The sequence below is a fragment of the Physcomitrium patens genome, chromosome 6 (genome assembly GCF_059467195.1).
Source record: "Physcomitrium patens ecotype Gransden chromosome 6, ASM5946719v1, whole genome shotgun sequence".
Lineage (NCBI taxonomy): Eukaryota > Viridiplantae > Streptophyta > Bryopsida > Funariales > Funariaceae > Physcomitrium > Physcomitrium patens.
The window spans coordinates 10,436,263-10,456,080 of NC_143415.1; the positions used below are offsets into that span (position 1 = coordinate 10,436,263).

Below are 19,818 nucleotides of genomic sequence, written 5' to 3' on the forward strand. Positions count from 1 at the left end.
GACATCTTACCATAAACTTCACCTTATTAATCCATCAAGTGCTATGTTCCAGTCTAGAAACATACCTACACTCAAGTTTAATGCATGTTTCCTGGCACTTTCTTCCCACACAAATTCACCACCTTTAATGATATTACCCCCTTGTCACTCTGTTGCTGAGATGTAACTCATGTATCCATGCCCTGAAGTCGATTGACCGGTGGTTTCGTCATCACATCAAAGTGCTAACTCCTTTGTTAAAATTGTATTTCAATCAAATAACAAACTTGTTAAAGTTCTCACAATGGAAGTCTAATAATAGTCACATTAATAATAGTACTATGTTTATTTTAATTGTAGAATTTCTTGGAGTAAAAGAATAAAATATTATTCAAATAATATTATTTGTGTAATTTAATGGATCATTTCTAAGTTTCTTTATTTATTATTATTATCTTAAATCACTTGATGTTTTACTAATGACTATGTTAAATTGTTCTTAAATTTCTGTACATGTTAATTTTTTTTATATATGTTGAAATAATTTAAGGTGCTTTTACATTAATGCATTATATTAAATTATAAAAAGAAATTCCTATTTTTTTGCTCATATATATATATATATATATATATACACACACATACTTAGGCTTTTACATAATATTAAGATTCTTGAACAATGTTTATTTAAATTTTTATTTCTAAAGAAATTAATTTAATTTAAGAAAAAAGAAATTTATTCTAAGATTTTAAAAATATTTTACATTTAAAAAAAGTATTATTTTTAACATTAAAAATATTTAAATATATTAAATATTTTAACTAAAAATTAAAAAAACACATTAAATATATTAAGAAAAAATCACATATGGATCTAAAAAGTTGACCTTAGTAAAAAAAAATAATTTTTTCTCCTTTAAACTATCTTTGTTAGTATGTATAGTATTGCTAAACTTGTTATAGTCAAAATCAATTAATTTAACTTCTTCTTAATCAAGCCTAGCAATTTTGCCAAATTGTATAAAATAAATAAAGACAAGCATGGTTTGGTTAGGAAAATTATATTCAACATTATGATACTAGACTAATCTTTGTAAAATATTAGAATTGCATTTAGTCATAGAGTCCAAAAGAAGGATATTGGCATTAGTTAAATAACAATAAATAACAATAAATTACATTATTTATTATGTTCACATTAGCTTCTTGTAGCCACAAAAAGCATTGTATGTATAACTATGATTATGCAATAAAAAAATTAAATTGATAATTGGATCATTGGCATATATTTATCACAACTTAAATTTGGAATGTAAGATGTGTGGCTATTTTTTGCAAAAATCAACCTTCAATGAATTAATGATACCTTGATTTAATAGCAAGCATTTAATAAAATATTTAAGAATCAACTTTTAACTTGCTTCAATGATAATAGATACATTTTACTTTATTTGATATAATTTTAATTATAATTAATTGTAATATATTCTAGAATTCCAAATATTCTAGAAAAAATATATCTTGCAATTGATTGCAAATATTAGCCAAATATTCCTCAATCTTGAGCAAATTTGCAAAGTTGTAATTTTTGCATAAATACTTCTTAGAAATTTTAATCTAAAATAGATACTTTAGCAACCATTTGTTGAAGAATTTGAAATTGATTAATATTAGAATTTTGTCTTGACTCATGTAATAGCTAATTCACTCTCTATTTACTACAATTTAGATAAAGTAGTTAATTTAGGATTTAGTATAATCATGACAAGCCCCTTAGGTTCCTTGACATATATTCAAGCTTGAATCTTGATAGCCAACTCAATTGTTTTGCCAAGTATTTTTATTTATTATTTATTATTTTTATATGATTTCAAAGCTAGTTCAAGTATTACCAACTTGTAGCTTCCATCGTGCTCATATTGAGGTTTCATGTGCTTATTTCTTTGCATGTAATTAATTCAAATTGTGACATTTTTTGTATGAATCAAAGTATTCTTTAATTGATAGCAAAGATAGTAGAAGACAGTAAAGAGTTTCAAAAGTAGACAAATTGTCTAGCTTCAAAAATCATATGATATGGTCTTTTAAGGCTAGGATCATTTTAGGAAGATATATGTGATAGTTTGTAGTCTTTTTTACTCATAACTTAACTTTATGATAACTTGGGATCTTTACATGCGCACCGATGGGATTTGTCTAAGATTATTTGAATTTTTTAAATACATATATGCCCATGAATTTTCTACAAAGATAATGAAGCTATTCCACAAAGATCTTATAATAACCATTGTCCATGCAACTCTTAGTAAACTTTAGGATAATTTGCCTTGTCCTACATTTCTTATAAAGAGAAATAATAAAAAAAAGACCAAGCCATCTTCCTCCAAGACACTCCTTATTGTCTTAAAAACTTAGTTTCTTTGACTTACTGCTTCAATGTTGATTATGTAAAAAAGATTGTTATATTAAATGTACTAAATAATAAATTATTAACCAATTAGAAAAACATCTAGCAAGAAGAAGGGCACTTCAATCTTATCTATAGTTCATAACACATTAGATACTAGCAATGATGAAGGCATAATACATCTAAACTCAGTAGATAGCATCTAAAGAAATTGGTTCTTAGATTTAGTTGCTATTGCATATCTTATTAGAAAATATAATTAAGTTTCAAATCTTGTATATAAGATCTTCTTTCTATCTTATGTACCTAATTCTAACAAGAAAAAAACTCTACATATGTAGATAAGGTTGTGTATTTATTAAAAATACTAATTATTTTTGCAATATTTTATACATGCTTGATATCAAAAAAAATCTTACATCTATAATATATTTAACTGATAAGAGATATTGCATCTTTTCTGATTCTTTTTCTTGTTGTGTTTACAATCTATTCAATCCACAACTTAATGTCTTTTACAGATGTTGTAGTCTTTACAATAATTTATAAAAATTTCTTAAAGATTTATTAAACTTCAAATACATAAATGATCCTTCTATTCTTCTCTATTTGAATATTTATACCAATTATAATACAAATGAAGGCTTTTTGAGGACCTTCAATCTCTACTCTTGTATCATTACTTTAGTCATATAAACTATCAATGTCTTGCGTACATAGTTATTTATTTGCTAATCTATAAGCTTCCAAAGATCAAGACTCTTCCTACACTTATGTACTTACAAAATAACATTATATTGCTATTTTCAAGGCAACTTGATCTATGGCCATGTGTCATCTCAAATCTATTTATGATGGCTTTTGTAGCCTCATGCTTACTTTGCATCAAGGACATGAACTATAATAGTATTTTGAAAATGATAATATATTCTAATATCACCAAAAGAGAAAAAAATAGACAATTAAAAGATAGATATTGATTTGAAACTAAAATGACTATTACAAAATATAAAAGGATTAGGAAGTCTTTAATTAAGATAAAAAAGCATTGATAAGAGTAAAAAAAGCCTCACTTTTGCTTATCCATATATATATATATATATATATATATTATTTACTAAAAAACTACATGGCACTATTGTATATGCCATATGACAAATGTCCAATTTGCAAGATACATGGTCAGAGCCTGGTAATGCTCACGTTTGGCACGAAAGGTACACAATGCAGAAAACAATCCACTTTCATTTGCTCTTCTTTCGTCTACTTCCCATTTCCCTGCAGCAAAGCAACCGTCTCAAATGATATATATTAAATGGGATTCACATGTCAGATGGGGCGAGGAATACGACGGTCAAGGAGCTAGCATGAAGTACACAGACAAATAGGCTGAGCGGTCAGAGCTCAGTGAAGGATGGACAAGGTGGGGGGATAAATGGGACGAGCGTTTTGACCAGAATGGCCATGGTGTGAATCAGGGTGAGACGTGGTGGGAGGGGGTCCAGGGCGAGCGCTGGAACAGGACATAGGGTGAGAGGCACAACGGATCTGGCTGAGTGCACACGTATGGGAGCAGCAGCAGGAGGAGACTTGGTACAAGAAATACCCATACTTTGGGTTTCGTGAATGTTTTGAGAATTCCAAGGAACTGCGGATGATGGAAAGGAGAGGAAGACGGCAACAATGAAGAGCAACAGCGAGCCTTTCTTCAGAGATCACCTTTCTCCACCCAAACATAAGGAATTGCACCCTGCAGGAGCTACATTGTTGTCTCTTATGGCTTGGCGAATGATGGACATCAATATTGCTTCATTCAGAGCTAGTGGTTAAGGTTTCGGCATTCTAAAACGCATCGGAAGTCCGTTACTTCAGAGAGATTTTCTTTTTTCTTTTTTCCCCATGCACTTATTACAATCAATGGACTCTGTAAAGAAAGAAGCGGAAGAAAATCTATGTGACCTTGTTCTTACTGCATCTCTACTTAGTGAAGAGACTAACCTGTGAACTGTTCGGAAGGGGACAAGGCTTCTGTCCAATACAGCACCAAATGATTTGTTCAACACACATTTTATATCTCATCTGGCTTGAGTATATCTGTTTGCATTATGGGCCTCCGAATTTAATGTTCTTGGTTTCATACTGTGATGATAGCGATATAAGCATGTGGTATTTGTATTCAAACCATATTTTATCTTTCACTCTAATTTTAAGTAACGCAATATTTATAGACATAACTGTCACCATTACTGTAACCAGATTACAACGTGAATCAAACCAAACCTACTGCATATCTAACTTGGAGACAAAAACTTCAGTGTAGACATCTCCACATCTAACAAACATGAAACATTGTGGGACTGTTTTCATTGAGGCAATGGCTTCGGCTTGTGATTTATGTGGAGTACAGGCATGCACCGATTCAAACTCGCACATTTAACAGATGCTAGTCATGAGCTGCATAATTCCTCAGTTGTATGTACAACTTTAGGTTCCTATCAAATATATAAATTCTGTTAGATTCACAACCCTTCAATCTAAACTAACGCTTTCCGAACTGCAACTCAGAAGCCACAACCAGAGCTTGAAAGCTTTGGAAACCTGAATTCCAGAGTACAGAAAGGGTTCCAAGAGATTGATTTCAAAATGTTTACGATATAAGCGATGTTGACCTAACTCAGACAGAAAAAATAATAGACTATACTATATGATCAATATCTGATACGAATCTCCCACGCTGCTCGATGCTATTGGTTATGTGGAAATTGCAAATCATCCTCGACCACTTTAAATGCTCGAGGATGAGCGCCACTGCAGTTCAAGTTCCACATCTTAAAAAACGACCTCTCAAAGTTGCGTACCTGCACAGAAAAACAAGACCAGCCATAACGCTTACTCATAAAAAATATAAAAATAAAACATCTTACCACTATACCATACCTGAAAAACATTCCAGTGCAATACTCATTGGGCGATGTGATACAATCATACTTAACATTCATGTGATTTCGAAATACAATTCCAAAGCATCAGTAATCTAGTTTTGTTTTACCCAGCGGATGGTATCAAACAAGGGAGACGAAAGCCGGGATGCACGAAGGTTTGCAGTTAAGGCCTTCAAAATGGCAGGATTTGTCGCTAACATCACCGCTCTCTCCTCATATTCTTGCATACTGTGCACAACCAAAGCCACGCTCATAAGCGAATTGACCAATGTTGCTCACATTGGGCTCAAAAGTTGAGCAAGATGAAGTCATACTTAACATGGTATGAATGCGACGAATATAACCTGCTGACAACCATCTCTTCACCAAAACCAGCTGCATAGCATAGTGACATAGCGACTCGTGTAGCCATCTTTTCAAGTGGAAGAGTCACCATAGGCAGTCCAGCCCACAGCACATCTGTTCCAGTTGTATGTGCATTGCAAAGAGGTCTGCATCAATGAAATGCATTCCAAAGGTTAATACAAAACAGTTCTCATTAGAGTTAAAACAAAAACTGATTTTCACATAACTGGAAACAACAGCCATAAATACACAAGCATATTCTAATGCAGAGAGCAGGATAACTTTTTACAGAATGGCACATACGAGTCCAGAAAAAGATCGGCAAGGGCACTTCGTCTAATGTGCTCATTCTTGGCAGCCACATCTGTAAAAATAAATTGCTCAGGCCTGACACCTTGGGCAATCGCAACTGTAAAAGGCAATATACGCGTATCAGATCAACAATATGCATTCTAAACAGAGATGAAAACAACAAAAGTTAAAAATTTACCATTCGAATTTAAAAACAAAAAACAAAACAAAACAAAAAAGACAAAAAATAAAGAAGAAAGAAAGAAGCAGATGTAAGACAGAAGGAACCACAACTAAACTTACAGGCTTTCAGGCGGGTTTCTCCAGCAGCTGGAAAACGCAGAAGCCACAACGCACTGTTGGGAACACGTTTCAAAATTCGGCACCTGGGCAGAGAAACGTGCTTTCGTTGAGTACATACAGATTTCACAGATAGCAAATACACAAGTAAAACACGGGCAGATGAGGTTAGAATGTACGGAATTATCCACTCCCACCCTTGATCACGTATTAGGCAGATCGCAACTGCAGTTCTTGCAGAGTATCCACTAATCTATATCAAACTAATCTAACGTAACCAACATACGTCCTCAATATTATGCATAATTTTTACTCGAACACCCCTAAGCCGTCTTCCATATTCAAATTAGGAGTTTGGTCAATTCATGGTAAATTTCCTATTAGAATTGAGAAACAAAAGTTTGCCTTACATTTTCGTTTTCCAACTTTTCATATGCTCTCCACATACTTGACCATCACTGAGCCAATCTTCCATATTTGAGAACTGAAAATATTGAACATACGAGCACATATGAACCGTGGTAGCCACTTAACCTTCAACACGAATTACATTACTACTTCCCGACACTACATCACGTTTTTTTACAGAGGAAAACTGTCACTGTTAGGTGCTGAAATTTATTTCTCAGTGGAGAGGTAAAAGTTCCGTTCATTAACGGTGATAAAGTTAACTGAATAGAGTTGAGGTGTGCAGAGGTTGTCCAAGTAAGATAATTAGGTAGTGTGGACATCTCATTTAGTTTTAATCTAGCCAAAACTATAAGATTGCGGATACTTAGGTGCGTACCATGTGGAAAAAATTTCAGGATCCATCTTGTACAGCTGGTTAAAACAAGCAAATAGAAACTTGTCTTCAGGTAGGCTATAGTCCGAACGTTTCATGCTGATGGAAGGATCCAGTACGTCGCGATTGCGCTGCACAGCTCTCAACAGCAAGCAACATCTCGTGAGATAACGTGATGACTACCTTGTTAATAATGACATGTTGCAGCCCGGAAGAGTAATATCCAGCACAGTATGTATTACTGACATCCTGAACAAAGAAAACAAGATCAGTTTCTCGATAGGCCAACTCAACCTGCTTATAATCATTGACAAAGTAACAATGTGGTAAGTGGACGATTTTCTCTGAGTAAATGTGCGCATATTCATGCGGAGAAACGAGCTGCACAGAGAGCACAAAGAACGGTTACTTGTAATGCAAGGAAAAAACTTACTAAACCATCCTCCGCAAATTCTGTAGAACAGAGGAAAATGAACAAGTTATACAAAACAACAGCAAATAGCGTACGTACTTCATCAGTTACTAGATAGTCGATGTAATCTGCGCCAGTAGTACCAGGAAACCCCATGTATGACACCTGAATGGGAGCTGGTCTCATTGCAAAAATCTCATTTCTGGCGCCCTACAAGGAGGAAGCATGAGATAAGAAACCATATAAAATCTTCAAGTGAAAAGAAATCAGGCATAGAAAACTTGCAAATGTTGGTAAATAAACAGACAAACTTCACAAGCCTCACAGAGGTCACGAAACAGCCTCAATGATGAAATTCAATAGAAATCACTGTCCCGAATTCGGAAGAAGTTACCTTAGTGTAACCATTGAGGTTAACAAGGATTTGGATCTTATTATTGTTTATCAATTCAGCAATTGCATCTGACGCCATTGCAGAAACATCTATAAAATGCTCAGCTTCTGCAGAAATCCTCTGTCTCCACTCGCTTCCGTCACTTGGGCTCAGTGCGTAGCAGAACACCTGCAATGCATGGAAAATTAGCAAAGACCAAGTGATACGCTGTGAACAAAACGACAATAAACAAATATTTTTTAATAAGCTAATATGTTTATGTCTCGATGACAATAGAAAATTGATGTTACATGTATAAATTGAAGGAAAAGTGTGAAAGCTGCTATAAATTTTGCTTCGTGTAAAATCTCGTTGTTTATAGCATGAAAAGAAAACTTATCCACTAGTACTAACCTCCACATGATTACGATTGTGCATCCCGAAGATAGACCCCATGAGATGCGACAGAGGATGGTTCCCAAAGTCACTACTTACATACCTGCCACGATGCAATTGAGAGGCATAAGTTAAAAGTTGCGTTAAAACAGACGAAAAATTTCAGGACAAAAATATGTAGGTACAACCACTCTCAACAGTAGCTTGAAGGTGCAAAATAGAATTTCAAGGTTGTCGAGTTGCATTACTTACCCAACCCGGAGGCGACCGCTGCCACCTTCATTTTTCACCGGGATGGCGATTGGGGGAGTAAATGATTGCACCCCGTATCTCGTTGCAATCAACGAGCAATGTTCTGCATATTTTCGACTGCAAAAAATCCCACAACCGTCTCAACGGACATAAATACTTTCACCGTGAGACCCACTTAAACCAAGGTGCATTCACAAATGTACAGAATCTATGACATTTTCGTGGATTTCTCGATAAAAACATGATATCAAAACTAATATCTATTTCCAGTTTCAGATATTAGTTTTAAAATAACAGTGAAGGAAACACCAAGCCTGCGAAAAAAAAATCAAAAAGAGAGTAAATCCAACCTTATCTCCAAGGCAAGTATTGGATCAATTGGATACGCGATAGCATGGAAGGGCTGAACACTTGGCAAAAGCCGCATCTGTATCACAGAACAAGCCAAATACAATTGATAGACATGTCTAGCACTTGCAAATCCATAACCTGCACTAAAATTTTAAGATTCGCAAAGAACATTAGATATTCACGTGCTTACATATATACTGCAGAAGTTTAACAGCAGACCATCATCCAGGAACTATGTCAAACACCAAAACTAGTTGATCTGAAAAGTCGAAAGTGACATCCATTAAATTTATGCAAGGCGTCACACCTTAATCTGTCGTCGTATAACAGCCTCAACTTCAGTGAACTTCTTGTCCCGGTCATCCCAATCACACACACACTGCAAAACATAACGAATTTATCAGTTCCTGTTGACAGCCTGCATCACCACATAATAACAGATGATTTTTAAAATGCCCAAGAAGCATTCAATAAACTAGGCGCCAAGTGATTTTTTCATTTCAACACAAATTTCAAGTATTCAATCTGCGAACCTGAAGGGTATGAAGCAAGTTGCAAGTGACCTCTGGAAAATCAGGACGGAGGAAAAGAGCCTGCTTATAGCTTTTAATAGCTGCCTCCACATGTCCACTGCTCAACTCCCAACGAAGGAAAAGCCGTAAATAAATAGAGATTCCAGAAGAGCAAACTGACATATAAAACGCTCATTTTCCGGGTATCGTTTAGTTTCAGGATAAAGCGAAGACAGTTGAGTTGAATCAAATACACAAAACCAATAGCAGGCAAATGACCACAAGCAAAAATACTTAAACGTATCGAAGCTCATCGTACAACCTGTCCTTATACGCTGAAGCAAGATTTGCATGTGCCTCCGCCATCGTAGGCCGTATAGCTACAGCGCGGATGTAATCCTGGATAGCTTCACTAACCCGGCCAATCTCTTTAAGCGTATTTCCTCGGTTCACCAATCCATCTGCAGCCATGGGATCTACCCTCATGACCTCATTGTAACAAGCAATAGCATCTGCATAATTACCCTGTCCCATATACAGCCCTGTTAGTACGTATATTAAATTCTTTCAAAAACAGAGTCAGCAGAGTATCTGAAACTGGAAACTTCACAGACAGATAAAGCTTCAATAAAACATGATATAGAAAACGCCAACTTTTATACATGTTTCAAGCAGATAAATTTATATTTCAAAGAAAGAGAAATACTACAGATAAAGAAAATTAAATGGAATGAAATGACGAAGCATCGAGCACCTGTTGCTTGTAGATAGTAGCCAGATTGCTGTATGGAGCAGAGAGACCAGTTGTAACGTTCAGCGTTGCCTTGTAGAATGTTGCTGCGGTACTTACCATGTTACTGCAGATCATGAAAAGCACAAACAGGAGGATCAATGACTTTCCAACGACAAAAGAGGACTAATTATCAAAAACCAACAACTGTTTCTTAAATGACAATTTTCTTACTGCTTATTACATGCTACAGATACCGATATCTCTGGACTGAAAAATGAGTAACCTTTCCTTAACTATCTTTAAAAAAGGAAACTTACCACTCCATGTAAATATTGCCAAGGTTTGTAAGCGCTTGCGGATGACTATCCTGAAGTTGGAGGCATTTCTGCAAGCAGTGAAGATGCCTATCGTAAGAATTTCAACCGCATTCCGTCAAAGAGAGCCACAGACGTTATGTGACGCGAGCTTAGAGTTTAATTCTACGGTATTACCTCATAACAGGAAATAGCGCCATCTACCTGTCCTGCATCCTTCAACGCATTACCCTGTATAGAATGAGACACACAGCTAAGAATCAGAATCCAAGTAAAACTGAGCACGGATTGGAAACCGAAGACTGCAAATGCATGCACAGACATGGATTAGAAAATGAAAATCTTAAGAATGCAGGCAAGATGAAGTTCAAGTCAATCAGTAGAAGAAGATGAAACTTAATACCAGATTATTATAAGCCTCTATGAAGGAGGAATCGAAAAGAAGAGCTTGCTTGTAGTGGACAATAGCATGATCAAGAAGCCCTTGTTCGTAGTACACGCTTGCAAGATTCCCTGCACCCAAAATCAGAACCAAACTATGTATGCAGCATATCCGTGACCTACACCCTTAGTAGCCACCAAAGCCTCTGATAGTCTTTCCAACCTGAAAGTGATGTCGAGGTGGTTTAAACATTTATATTGTTTCCACCACCACCAAACACAAACTGCTGCACCTGTACGTCTTCCACAAAGTAGTAATGCGTACAGTCCTTACTGAAGCCAGTTGTTCGGAGCAGCAACGGAGTATATTTACACTTATGGAAACCGCAAGTGGCAAGGGTGAGAGATCCACAGAGGTAAAGATCGAATAGGTGATACAAAGACTTCGAGACGACATCAAGTCACCGTAACGTTGAGCTTTTCTCATAGAGCAAGAGTACAAGTAAGGATGATATTGTTATAAGGATCATCAAGTTCTCTTCAAATTCTATCCTCGTAATAGGAGGGGTTGAAAGTCCCATGAAATTGTCTTGAGCTGGCGCCATCACGGAAACTATATATAAAGAAAGACAACCCACAGACCACGCAAATGGCAGACTGTCAGACACAGCTAAAAGTCCATCATTCAAATGAAAGCTTCGCACCAAAATCAACTAAGACATTCAGCCAGCCCATTCCCGTGAATTAGCTTTTTAAGAGGACTAGGTCTTGATTTCCATGCTCCTGTTGAAGTTGCTGACTATCTTGACAGCTTCACAACTGACAAACTGGGGGTAAATTTCTATGAAGGTCAGCATCCAATTAACATTCATCAAATGACGCGTTTTAACAATCCATGACAGTGCTCATGCAGAAAAGTAGGCATACTCTGTTAATATTTTCAAATTGACTTTAAAATGGTTTTGAATAAAATTTGAAGCGAATCATCAGATTGCGCATACTTGAAGTCATAAAAACCATGTTGTGTTGGTCAGGTCAAAAACCAAACCAACAGAACACATACGCATTTTAAAACACCGTAGCCATACAACGGTGGATTTCATAGCGATGTCGTTGTATGTGCCAGAAGCATATTGTACAAGATTAGGCATGCCTAAACTAGCACAACATGCCAAGGTACGATTGCGCTTTTAAACTATTGTCACACAAGAAGCACATCTCAATATCGAAAGCAATTCCTCGTAATAATGTCCACTACTCCCAACTTGCACATTTTTGCAAGTAAGGGTCTGGTCATGTCGAAATCGACAAAAAAGAAGTCAATTAAACTCCTTGGTCATAGCTTACCGTATGCAATGGCATAGTCTGGTCGCAGCTGGATGGAACGATTGTAACATGCAATTGCCTCCTGATGCCTGTTCATGGCCTACACAGAAAAGACACAGTAAATTCTATGACACTTCCTCCTTAAGACTGTTATGTTATGTAACACTTTCCAGAAGGAGCTCACTTGCCTTTTAAAATAGATCGTAACACTATCAAATTTGAGATAGGGCTAAAGAGGAAAAGAAAGAGATGAGAAACTTTAAAAGAAGTTCAATACTATTACAGGTAATATAAAGCAAGAGAAGTCCGACCACGTGATATTATACCTTCAATACATTCCCTAGATTGAGGTGCGCATCAACAAAACTAGGCTTTAAGCGAATGGCCTCCTATGGCACATTTAAACAAAAGAAGATCATCAGCAATTGCATATTTAGAGTTCATACAATAAACGACAAACAAAACAACAATTTTCTCGTTCTCGAAATCCCGATCTCCAGCACAAGTATCACCCCCCCCCCCCAAAAAAAAAAGAAAAAAAGAAAAAAATAAAAAAGAAAAAAAAAAAAACGCGGAAAGTGTGTTCTATTGATTACATTGAAAAATTTTAAAAACCTAAAAATCTTTAAAACTATGTTTTACCTATAGGTACGATATACCAAGCTTAGATCGGTTGGTTCTGATCGGTTAAAGTACCTTCAAGCCCTAGACTGATCAAACGTAGACTGTGATAAAGGTCCTCAACAGAGACTTAGAGGGTTCAAAATAAACCTTGTAATATGTCAAAGCTTTCTGTAATTCTCCTGCCTCCATTAGCAAACCCGCAAGATTCGACCATGCAATAGCAAATGTAGGTTGCAATCGAATGGCCTCCACATAGCAAAGATATGCCTACAATAACATAGATTTTTCTACCATGTAAGATAAACAACACATAAAATAAGATAATATTTGAAGGAAAAGTCTCCATGTTCATAACTATAATAATACCAATTGAAGAGCTCAGAAAATAATCAACGAGTATTCCACGGCAAAAAAATTATGAAATTTATTTTGAAAGCAAGTCAGTACATTGCAATGATCACTTCCTGACTAGAACGTGATAGAAAAGGATATGAAAACTACATGATGTGTTAAACCCTGGGCCTTGAGAAGGTTTCCCAAGTTGCTATGAGCGTCAACCTGAGGCATAACAGAAACTATTAGTCTCGTAGTATATGCAACAGGTATACGTTCTTTTTCATCAACGCTTCGGATTCAATTAGAAAGAAGAGGGAAAGAATTGTTTCAAAAAGTTAAAAAGATACGTGAAAAAATAATAAAACTAATAAATACTAAAAATAAAAAAACAAAATAAACAGAACACTACCATCATCGTACAAACTATGTGTCTCAAAATTCTTTCATAAATCTCACCAGCCGCGGGTTTAGTATGAGCGCATGCTGACAGCACTCAGCTGCTTCTTGTAGCCTTCCTTTCCTCATAAAAGCACTTGCTAAGTTCGACCATGCATCACAAAAATTGGGCTTCAACTGTTGCAAGACAAACATAGGAAAGTGAATCACTTAAACACACACTGTTTCAATACAACCACAAAGAAGTAACTTATTCCTAACTCGCTGCGAAAACTGTTTCAACATGATGGTGACGGCAGTGGAAAAATTCGCAAGAACTTCTCTTAAAATGAAATAAATATTGACTAAATGACGCCCATCCTAAAATACAAATATGGTGTCCAGTGAAATTCTAAATCACGTTTTAAATACATTAGCAATTGATATTCGGGAGTATAATTGAGAAGATCAAAAAATCTAACTCATCATTGTCCCTAAATCGAGGTTTGGGATCAGGAATACCTCAATTGCCGCGGAATAGTACAGAATTGCAAGGTCAATGTCTCCTTTCTCCTACGTAAACCAAAATGCAAACCAAATCAGAAATTTAATAACCTGATTTTAGCTAACGACAATCTCAAGGTGTTGACAGAGAAACATGGAAACTCACCAAAATTAGGATTTTAGATAAAAGAACTCACATAAGAAATGTCATATTAAGAAAAGAAAGCACCTTCAAAGCATTCGCCATGTTGCCGTAACACTCTGCAAATTTAGGCTCAATCCGGATGGCTTCTTCATTCTTGACAAGGCACATATCAAAGTCATGTAGCTGGTGAAGCACAAATTCATCATTGCCAAAAATATTAGTAAATAAATTGAAAAATATTACCGCACCCTTGACAAAGAAAACAAATAATATCGACCGAATAGCGAAAACACAATCATGAATCTGGCATGATTCGTCAAAAGCTAGGAAATTCAAAAGCACCGATTAGTGAAGGGAAAACCTGATAGTAAATAGCTCCCAGAAGCAATAAGGCATCAGTGCGTTGAGGGCTCTTATTATATACCATCAAGCAATTTTGTAGAGCATACTTATAGTTACCAGCTTTGTATTCCTGGTGAGCTCTCGCCAAAAACATCTCTTCGTCCACTAGAATCGAATTCATGCGAGAATAATCCAATATCAGTAATTCAGTATAATTCTCCTGAAGAGACCACAATTTAATGACTAGAACAAAACAACTTCAACAACATAAAAATTGCAACAAGCATATCCCATCAAATTCGCACTAATTCACGAAAATGACTGCCCCTGATTCTAATAGAAATTTATCTAGAAGTAGGCTTCCCTAAATTGGTCTGCATTAACAAGAGGAAAGCACAAACGTTGGTCTAAATATAAATATTTAAAATTTAAATAACTATGCCAGTGGCGTTGAAAAAAGCCCCCGGAAACTCACGGTATAACACACTCACCGTCAACACCCTCGTAAACGCCAGTGGATGAAGTAGAAGGGAAATCCTCCACTCGGGATAAGGAATGACCAAATTGCTCAACAGACTCCAATTTCACAGAATCTAGAAGAAACATCGATTGCCCATGCTGCGGCCTCATGGCGCTTTGAAGAGTCATCAGCGCGACGCCTGGCTGTTGCCTCATGTGATTCTGTAATGTCATCATCATCGCTACTCAGCGCAACAGAAGTTGCTTCATTAACCCGGGAAACCCTCCCAACGATTGTCGACGAACACTTACTCTCACGATCGCACGGCTAACATCTACAGCTACGCCCTCCAAGCTCACATGGCGACTATCACCAGCGACCGCAGCAAATCTCAAAGTTCACGTCCATGTGCAGGACCTACCCCATGGATTTGGTCACTCTTTCCGACCGCGTTCACGCCCTCACACCCGCCCTCCCCTCAGCATCCACACGCAAAACGCCGTTACAAGCTCCAGCTGAGCCGTGAGCCCTGAGCCCTCAATGTTACCAAAGGTAACAACGATACACACTTCGCAGGCATGTAGCCACATGCAGCTCCAAACTGCAAGTGCCTCTCAGTGAGACGAATTCCTGGCTATGGCGGAAGCACCTTTGGCACGTCCTGGTCTCGATTTCTGCCCACGGTTTGTTGCCATTTGTCCACATCCGAAAACTCTTGCCTTAAACGCCCCCGTCCCTCAGTAGCTCGCCTTTGTCTGGCCATCCTCCAGTCTACGACCCTCGTTTTGGGACCCCGTCCATCGGTCGCTGAATCTCTAGCTTCTCACCAGAACAGGACAATGGGCGCCGACGGAGGAGGGGAGACGAAAAGTAGGGGAAATTTACACCAACCTGGAAGTTCTGTCGACGATTTTAGTCCACTGGTGAGGCTTATCAAGTTTTAAGCTCACCACCAGTTTCCAGCCCTTTTCAGCTAAACCTTGACTTGGGTTCCACACCATCAGTGTGTGAAAAAAGTCCTTTCTACCTTCCTTTGCTTAGGGCATGGACAGTACCAAGTGGTTTCTGTCTCTTTTTCTTTCTTATGGTTGGCTAGTTGGTTGATTGGTTTTTGTTATTGTCTTTTTATGGGTTTGTGATGCAATTCTACCAAGCGTGCCAAAAGTGAATGTGAACCTGTGTGTGTGTGTGTTGGGACTGGTGCATCAAGATAGTAACATCCAGCCATGAGCCATAAAGTGTCTTATTGGGCAGTGAAGGTTGTGGCATTGATTTTGAGATCAATGCTTGCTGCCAAAGTCCAGACTGGAGGGTCCATGACTTGCCCTGTCTACTTCAACAACTCACCAGCCTTGTACTGAAAGGATATCAGCAAAGCCTTTGATTTTTGTAGTTCAGATTTTATCAAGCACCTGCTCTGTAGCCACAGAGAACCCTAACTCTACTTCCTGTCCCCAAGTCTTTACCCTCTTTTAATTGTTTACCTGGATCCAATTTTAAAACTGAGTCAAATGATAGTGTTGTTTGATTGCTCAATTTGATGTAGAATGATTGTTAATACTCTCCCATTACCTGTGAAGTTGTGCATGCTAACACATCCATGGAGCCTTCTCTCTTTCATTTTTGTTTTTCCTGTGTTCTTTTCTATGCAAGTTTGCATCCATCACTGTAGTCAGACAAGCCCAAATTGGATGGAGATAGGTGAACTTAGGTGGAATGGATGTGATAGAACCAACAGCTACATAATGTAAGGACCACATGCAAACAAAAGCAGCTGTGCAGTTGACTTGGGAGCAATTGAAGAGCAGGAGGAGAGTAGAGAGAAGCAACAAGTGCTAGTGTGAGTTTGAGTGCTAAGGGTGAAAATCTCTCCATGGAAAACTCACTGGAGGTTGCAAATATACATGGTCAATGTCCAGCCTTGTCCACTCCTGTCATGGATGTTGCTTTTCCATTGATAGATACAAGAGTTCATTTGAGTGATTCTGGGGAAAAATATTAAAATATTAATAAAAGTTACAGTTTTCTTTTTTCTTTTTTTTTAAATATTAACATTTTTTATGCTAAAAATTCTAATCAAAATTTGATTAGACATGAAAATCAGCAACACATTATACAATAATTTGATAAGATTTTATGTTCTTTTCAAAGACAAAAGACATAAGCTCCAAGTGCTATATCTTCAAAAAAAAAATGCACGGGTTCTTTAAATGCAACAATGAAAACAGGGAAAAAAAAAAAAAAAAAAAAAAACAAACAAACAAACAAAAAACAAAACAAGATGTGATAATTGAATATGAAAGTGTTCATTGCAATTGTGTCTGTATGTATATGTACATGCTCAATTATTATAGCATGAAGTCATTCATATTTATAATGAATTCACAAATAATTGGACCAAAGCTATCACTAATAATCACATCATGATATGTCAAATTTCATGCAAACTAAAGCTATTTTTTTGAAAACATACACACACAAAAATAAGAGAGTATAACAATTGTTATGTATCTTAAAAAATTACAATATAATTTGCATGAAGCAACCAAATATATTTCCATGTTTATTGTATTAAAAACTAATGCTACACATGCACAATTAGACTCTTAGACAAAATGCTATTTATATATTAAGATTGCTCAAGGAGACATTGCTCAAAGAGACAAGCAATGGCTCTCCTTCACTGCATGCTATTCTCTTTGTTTTTATCAAAAGACTTCACGTTCTATGGAGTTCACAACCCCTTTTATAATTCAATGAAGGTGTTTTATAGTTTATCAAGAACTAATCACTTATTAAAGCAAGTAGAAGACTGCAAGGATGGCGCACCTCTCTCCACTTATTCTATGATTGCCTCTAGGACAGATACCCTTCCACTCATTGGTGTGATCAAATTCTATTGCACATATTTGATGGCATTTGCTTATGGCGGCTTACTTTCTCAGATGTGGCTTAGTTGTTGGTAGTTTTGATTGTGTAATGGGCTTTGATATATAGAATTTGAATATAGATTATGAACATGAAGTGTGTGATGTGAAGATTTTTTGTTGTTGAGAACAGATGAACAATGTGGAGCCTCAGGTTGGAATTACAATTCAATTGCATTTGATGGTTTTGATCACATTTGATGGTTTATATTTTTGTAGACCTTCACAATTCTATTAATCATGCTATGTTTTTCTTTTTAGTCACTTGTATTATGAGGCAGTTTATTCTTGACTACTATAATATAAGAGTCTCTCAATGTTGACCTTTTTAAAGGAGTCACATCTCTTTTTATGGCCATACCTTTAACTGCAATTTTATGGTAGAGGCAATTTTTTTCATCTTTTTTGAAGATTTAGAATCCTGCCTCATGGTCTTTTTTGAGTTAGAATGGCATGTTCTTTAAGTCTCATTGCTAACCTTTTGTTTTACGTCCAAATATGCCAAGATGGTAATACACCAATAGTGGCTATTTATATAAGTGACAAAAATTTATATAAGTTAGTAATTGATTATTGCTTATCAAATGTGTAATAAAAAAAAACTAGTACACAATAAAAGCAACAAGCCTTCTTCTTTGGGATGCAGCTCTAGCTCTTATCGCGACATTGAAAGCTAATCTAATGCTCACCTTAGGAGGTAAATTGCCATAGGTAGAAGCCACATCTTAGGAGATAAAACACAATTATATTTGAGGAGGTTTCTAAGTTTCAATGATAGAATTAAAATAAGCACGTCGGATAGTTAATTTATAATGGTATAGAAACTTATTTGACTTGATTTTCTATTAGCGAATTTGGTACATTTTTTTCTCTATCTCCGTATATTACCAACTTTAAGAACTGCTTTGTGATTGTTGTACAAAATCCTAGAGAGTGTAATAGAATATGATTTATATGTCTAATAAGTTTGATATATTTGAAACATAAGGCTCTTACAATTGGATCTTCTCTTATTTTAAACAAGTGAATTTTAAAAGAAAACTTCATCAATGATCTTAGATTTATTAGCTATATCATTTGTATTAGATTAATTTGATTTATAGATATTAATTTTATTCAAGCTTTCTGGTGTAGGTTTTATTAAATAATGAGAAGATGCCATTGTATATGATTAATACAGAGTATGATCAATAGGAATCAACAATTTAATTGTTTATAAAATGGTTGCAAGAAATACAAATTTTTGGTTTTTTATTCCTCAAGGATCTAATTTAGATTGATTCAAAGTCAAAAAGAGAAGAAGGATTTTTTTCTTCTTAAGTATTCTTAAAATTAATAAAATACTCGTGAAATTGCAATCTTTAAGAAATTATTAGGAGTTAGTTGCCTAATTGTTTTGGAGCTAATAGACATCAAAGATTTTTTTTTTTTTTTTTTTTTTTTTTTTTTTTTTTTTTTGTAAGAATTGATCATTCTCAAAATAGAAGGACTACATCATTGACAAAAATGTGGCTTGGATAGCTAAGATAATAATGATAAACTTACTATGACATTGCAAAAAGCATTAGATTCTAAAATATTGGATCATTTTGTAATTGTGAACCAAACTAAGGCCTTTTGTAATAAGATATAGATAAGATATTTATATAGAGATAGATAGTTAGAACCATGGAAGTTTCTAAAATTTAGGGTTAGATTAGTGGACTCGATAGGACCTACTATGGAATATTTTAGAAAAAATTTAGGATGGTTATTTAAATAGGGTCCACCGTAGAATCTTCCAAAAAATCTTAGGGTGGTTATGTAGATAGAGCCTACCATAGAATCTTCTAAAAGGAATTTTAGGCGGTTATCTAAGTGAAATCTACCACCTAAGGATATTCTAGAAAATTTAAGATGATAGAACAAAGTATAAATAGGATTAGCCAGGGCCTTTTGAGTCATTTGGTTAGGTATGGCTTTGGACCTTTTCTCTTAATACAATTGGATTTTGTATCTTCTTCTTTT

At 35.8% G+C, this 19,818-nt stretch overlaps 1 protein-coding gene across 2 annotated transcripts; it reads right to left on the reverse strand.

Annotated features, from left to right (window-relative positions):
* Positions 1 to 4,746: 4,746 nt before the first annotated feature.
* On the reverse strand, positions 4,747 to 15,505 carry LOC112283569 (uncharacterized). 2 transcript variants are annotated; one of them, XR_016503315.1, is made up of 29 exons: positions 14,916 to 15,487; positions 14,444 to 14,589; positions 14,167 to 14,265; positions 13,956 to 14,006; positions 13,515 to 13,631; positions 13,224 to 13,280; positions 12,870 to 12,989; positions 12,425 to 12,487; positions 12,120 to 12,198; positions 10,795 to 10,904; positions 10,569 to 10,622; positions 10,395 to 10,462; positions 10,099 to 10,201; positions 9,667 to 9,869; positions 9,366 to 9,462; positions 9,140 to 9,211; positions 8,832 to 8,908; positions 8,482 to 8,598; positions 8,248 to 8,332; positions 7,855 to 8,022; positions 7,560 to 7,670; positions 7,343 to 7,429; positions 7,052 to 7,179; positions 6,675 to 6,748; positions 6,268 to 6,350; positions 5,977 to 6,082; positions 5,673 to 5,819; positions 5,436 to 5,556; positions 4,747 to 5,244 (listed from the first exon to the last, which is right to left on the reverse strand). XR_016503315.1 is itself a non-coding variant. In XM_024522426.3 (28 exons), exons 1-28 carry the CDS (start codon positions 15,121 to 15,123, stop codon positions 5,131 to 5,133), a joined length of 2,991 nt encoding a protein of 996 aa, XP_024378194.1. In that variant the 5' UTR covers positions 15,124 to 15,505; the 3' UTR covers positions 4,747 to 5,130. The 2 variants fall into 2 exon arrangements, 1 of the variants encoding a protein (XP_024378194.1); XM_024522426.3 differs by lacking the exon at positions 6,675 to 6,748 and having other exon boundaries at positions 14,916 to 15,505.
* Positions 15,506 to 19,818: the final 4,313 nt, after the last annotated feature.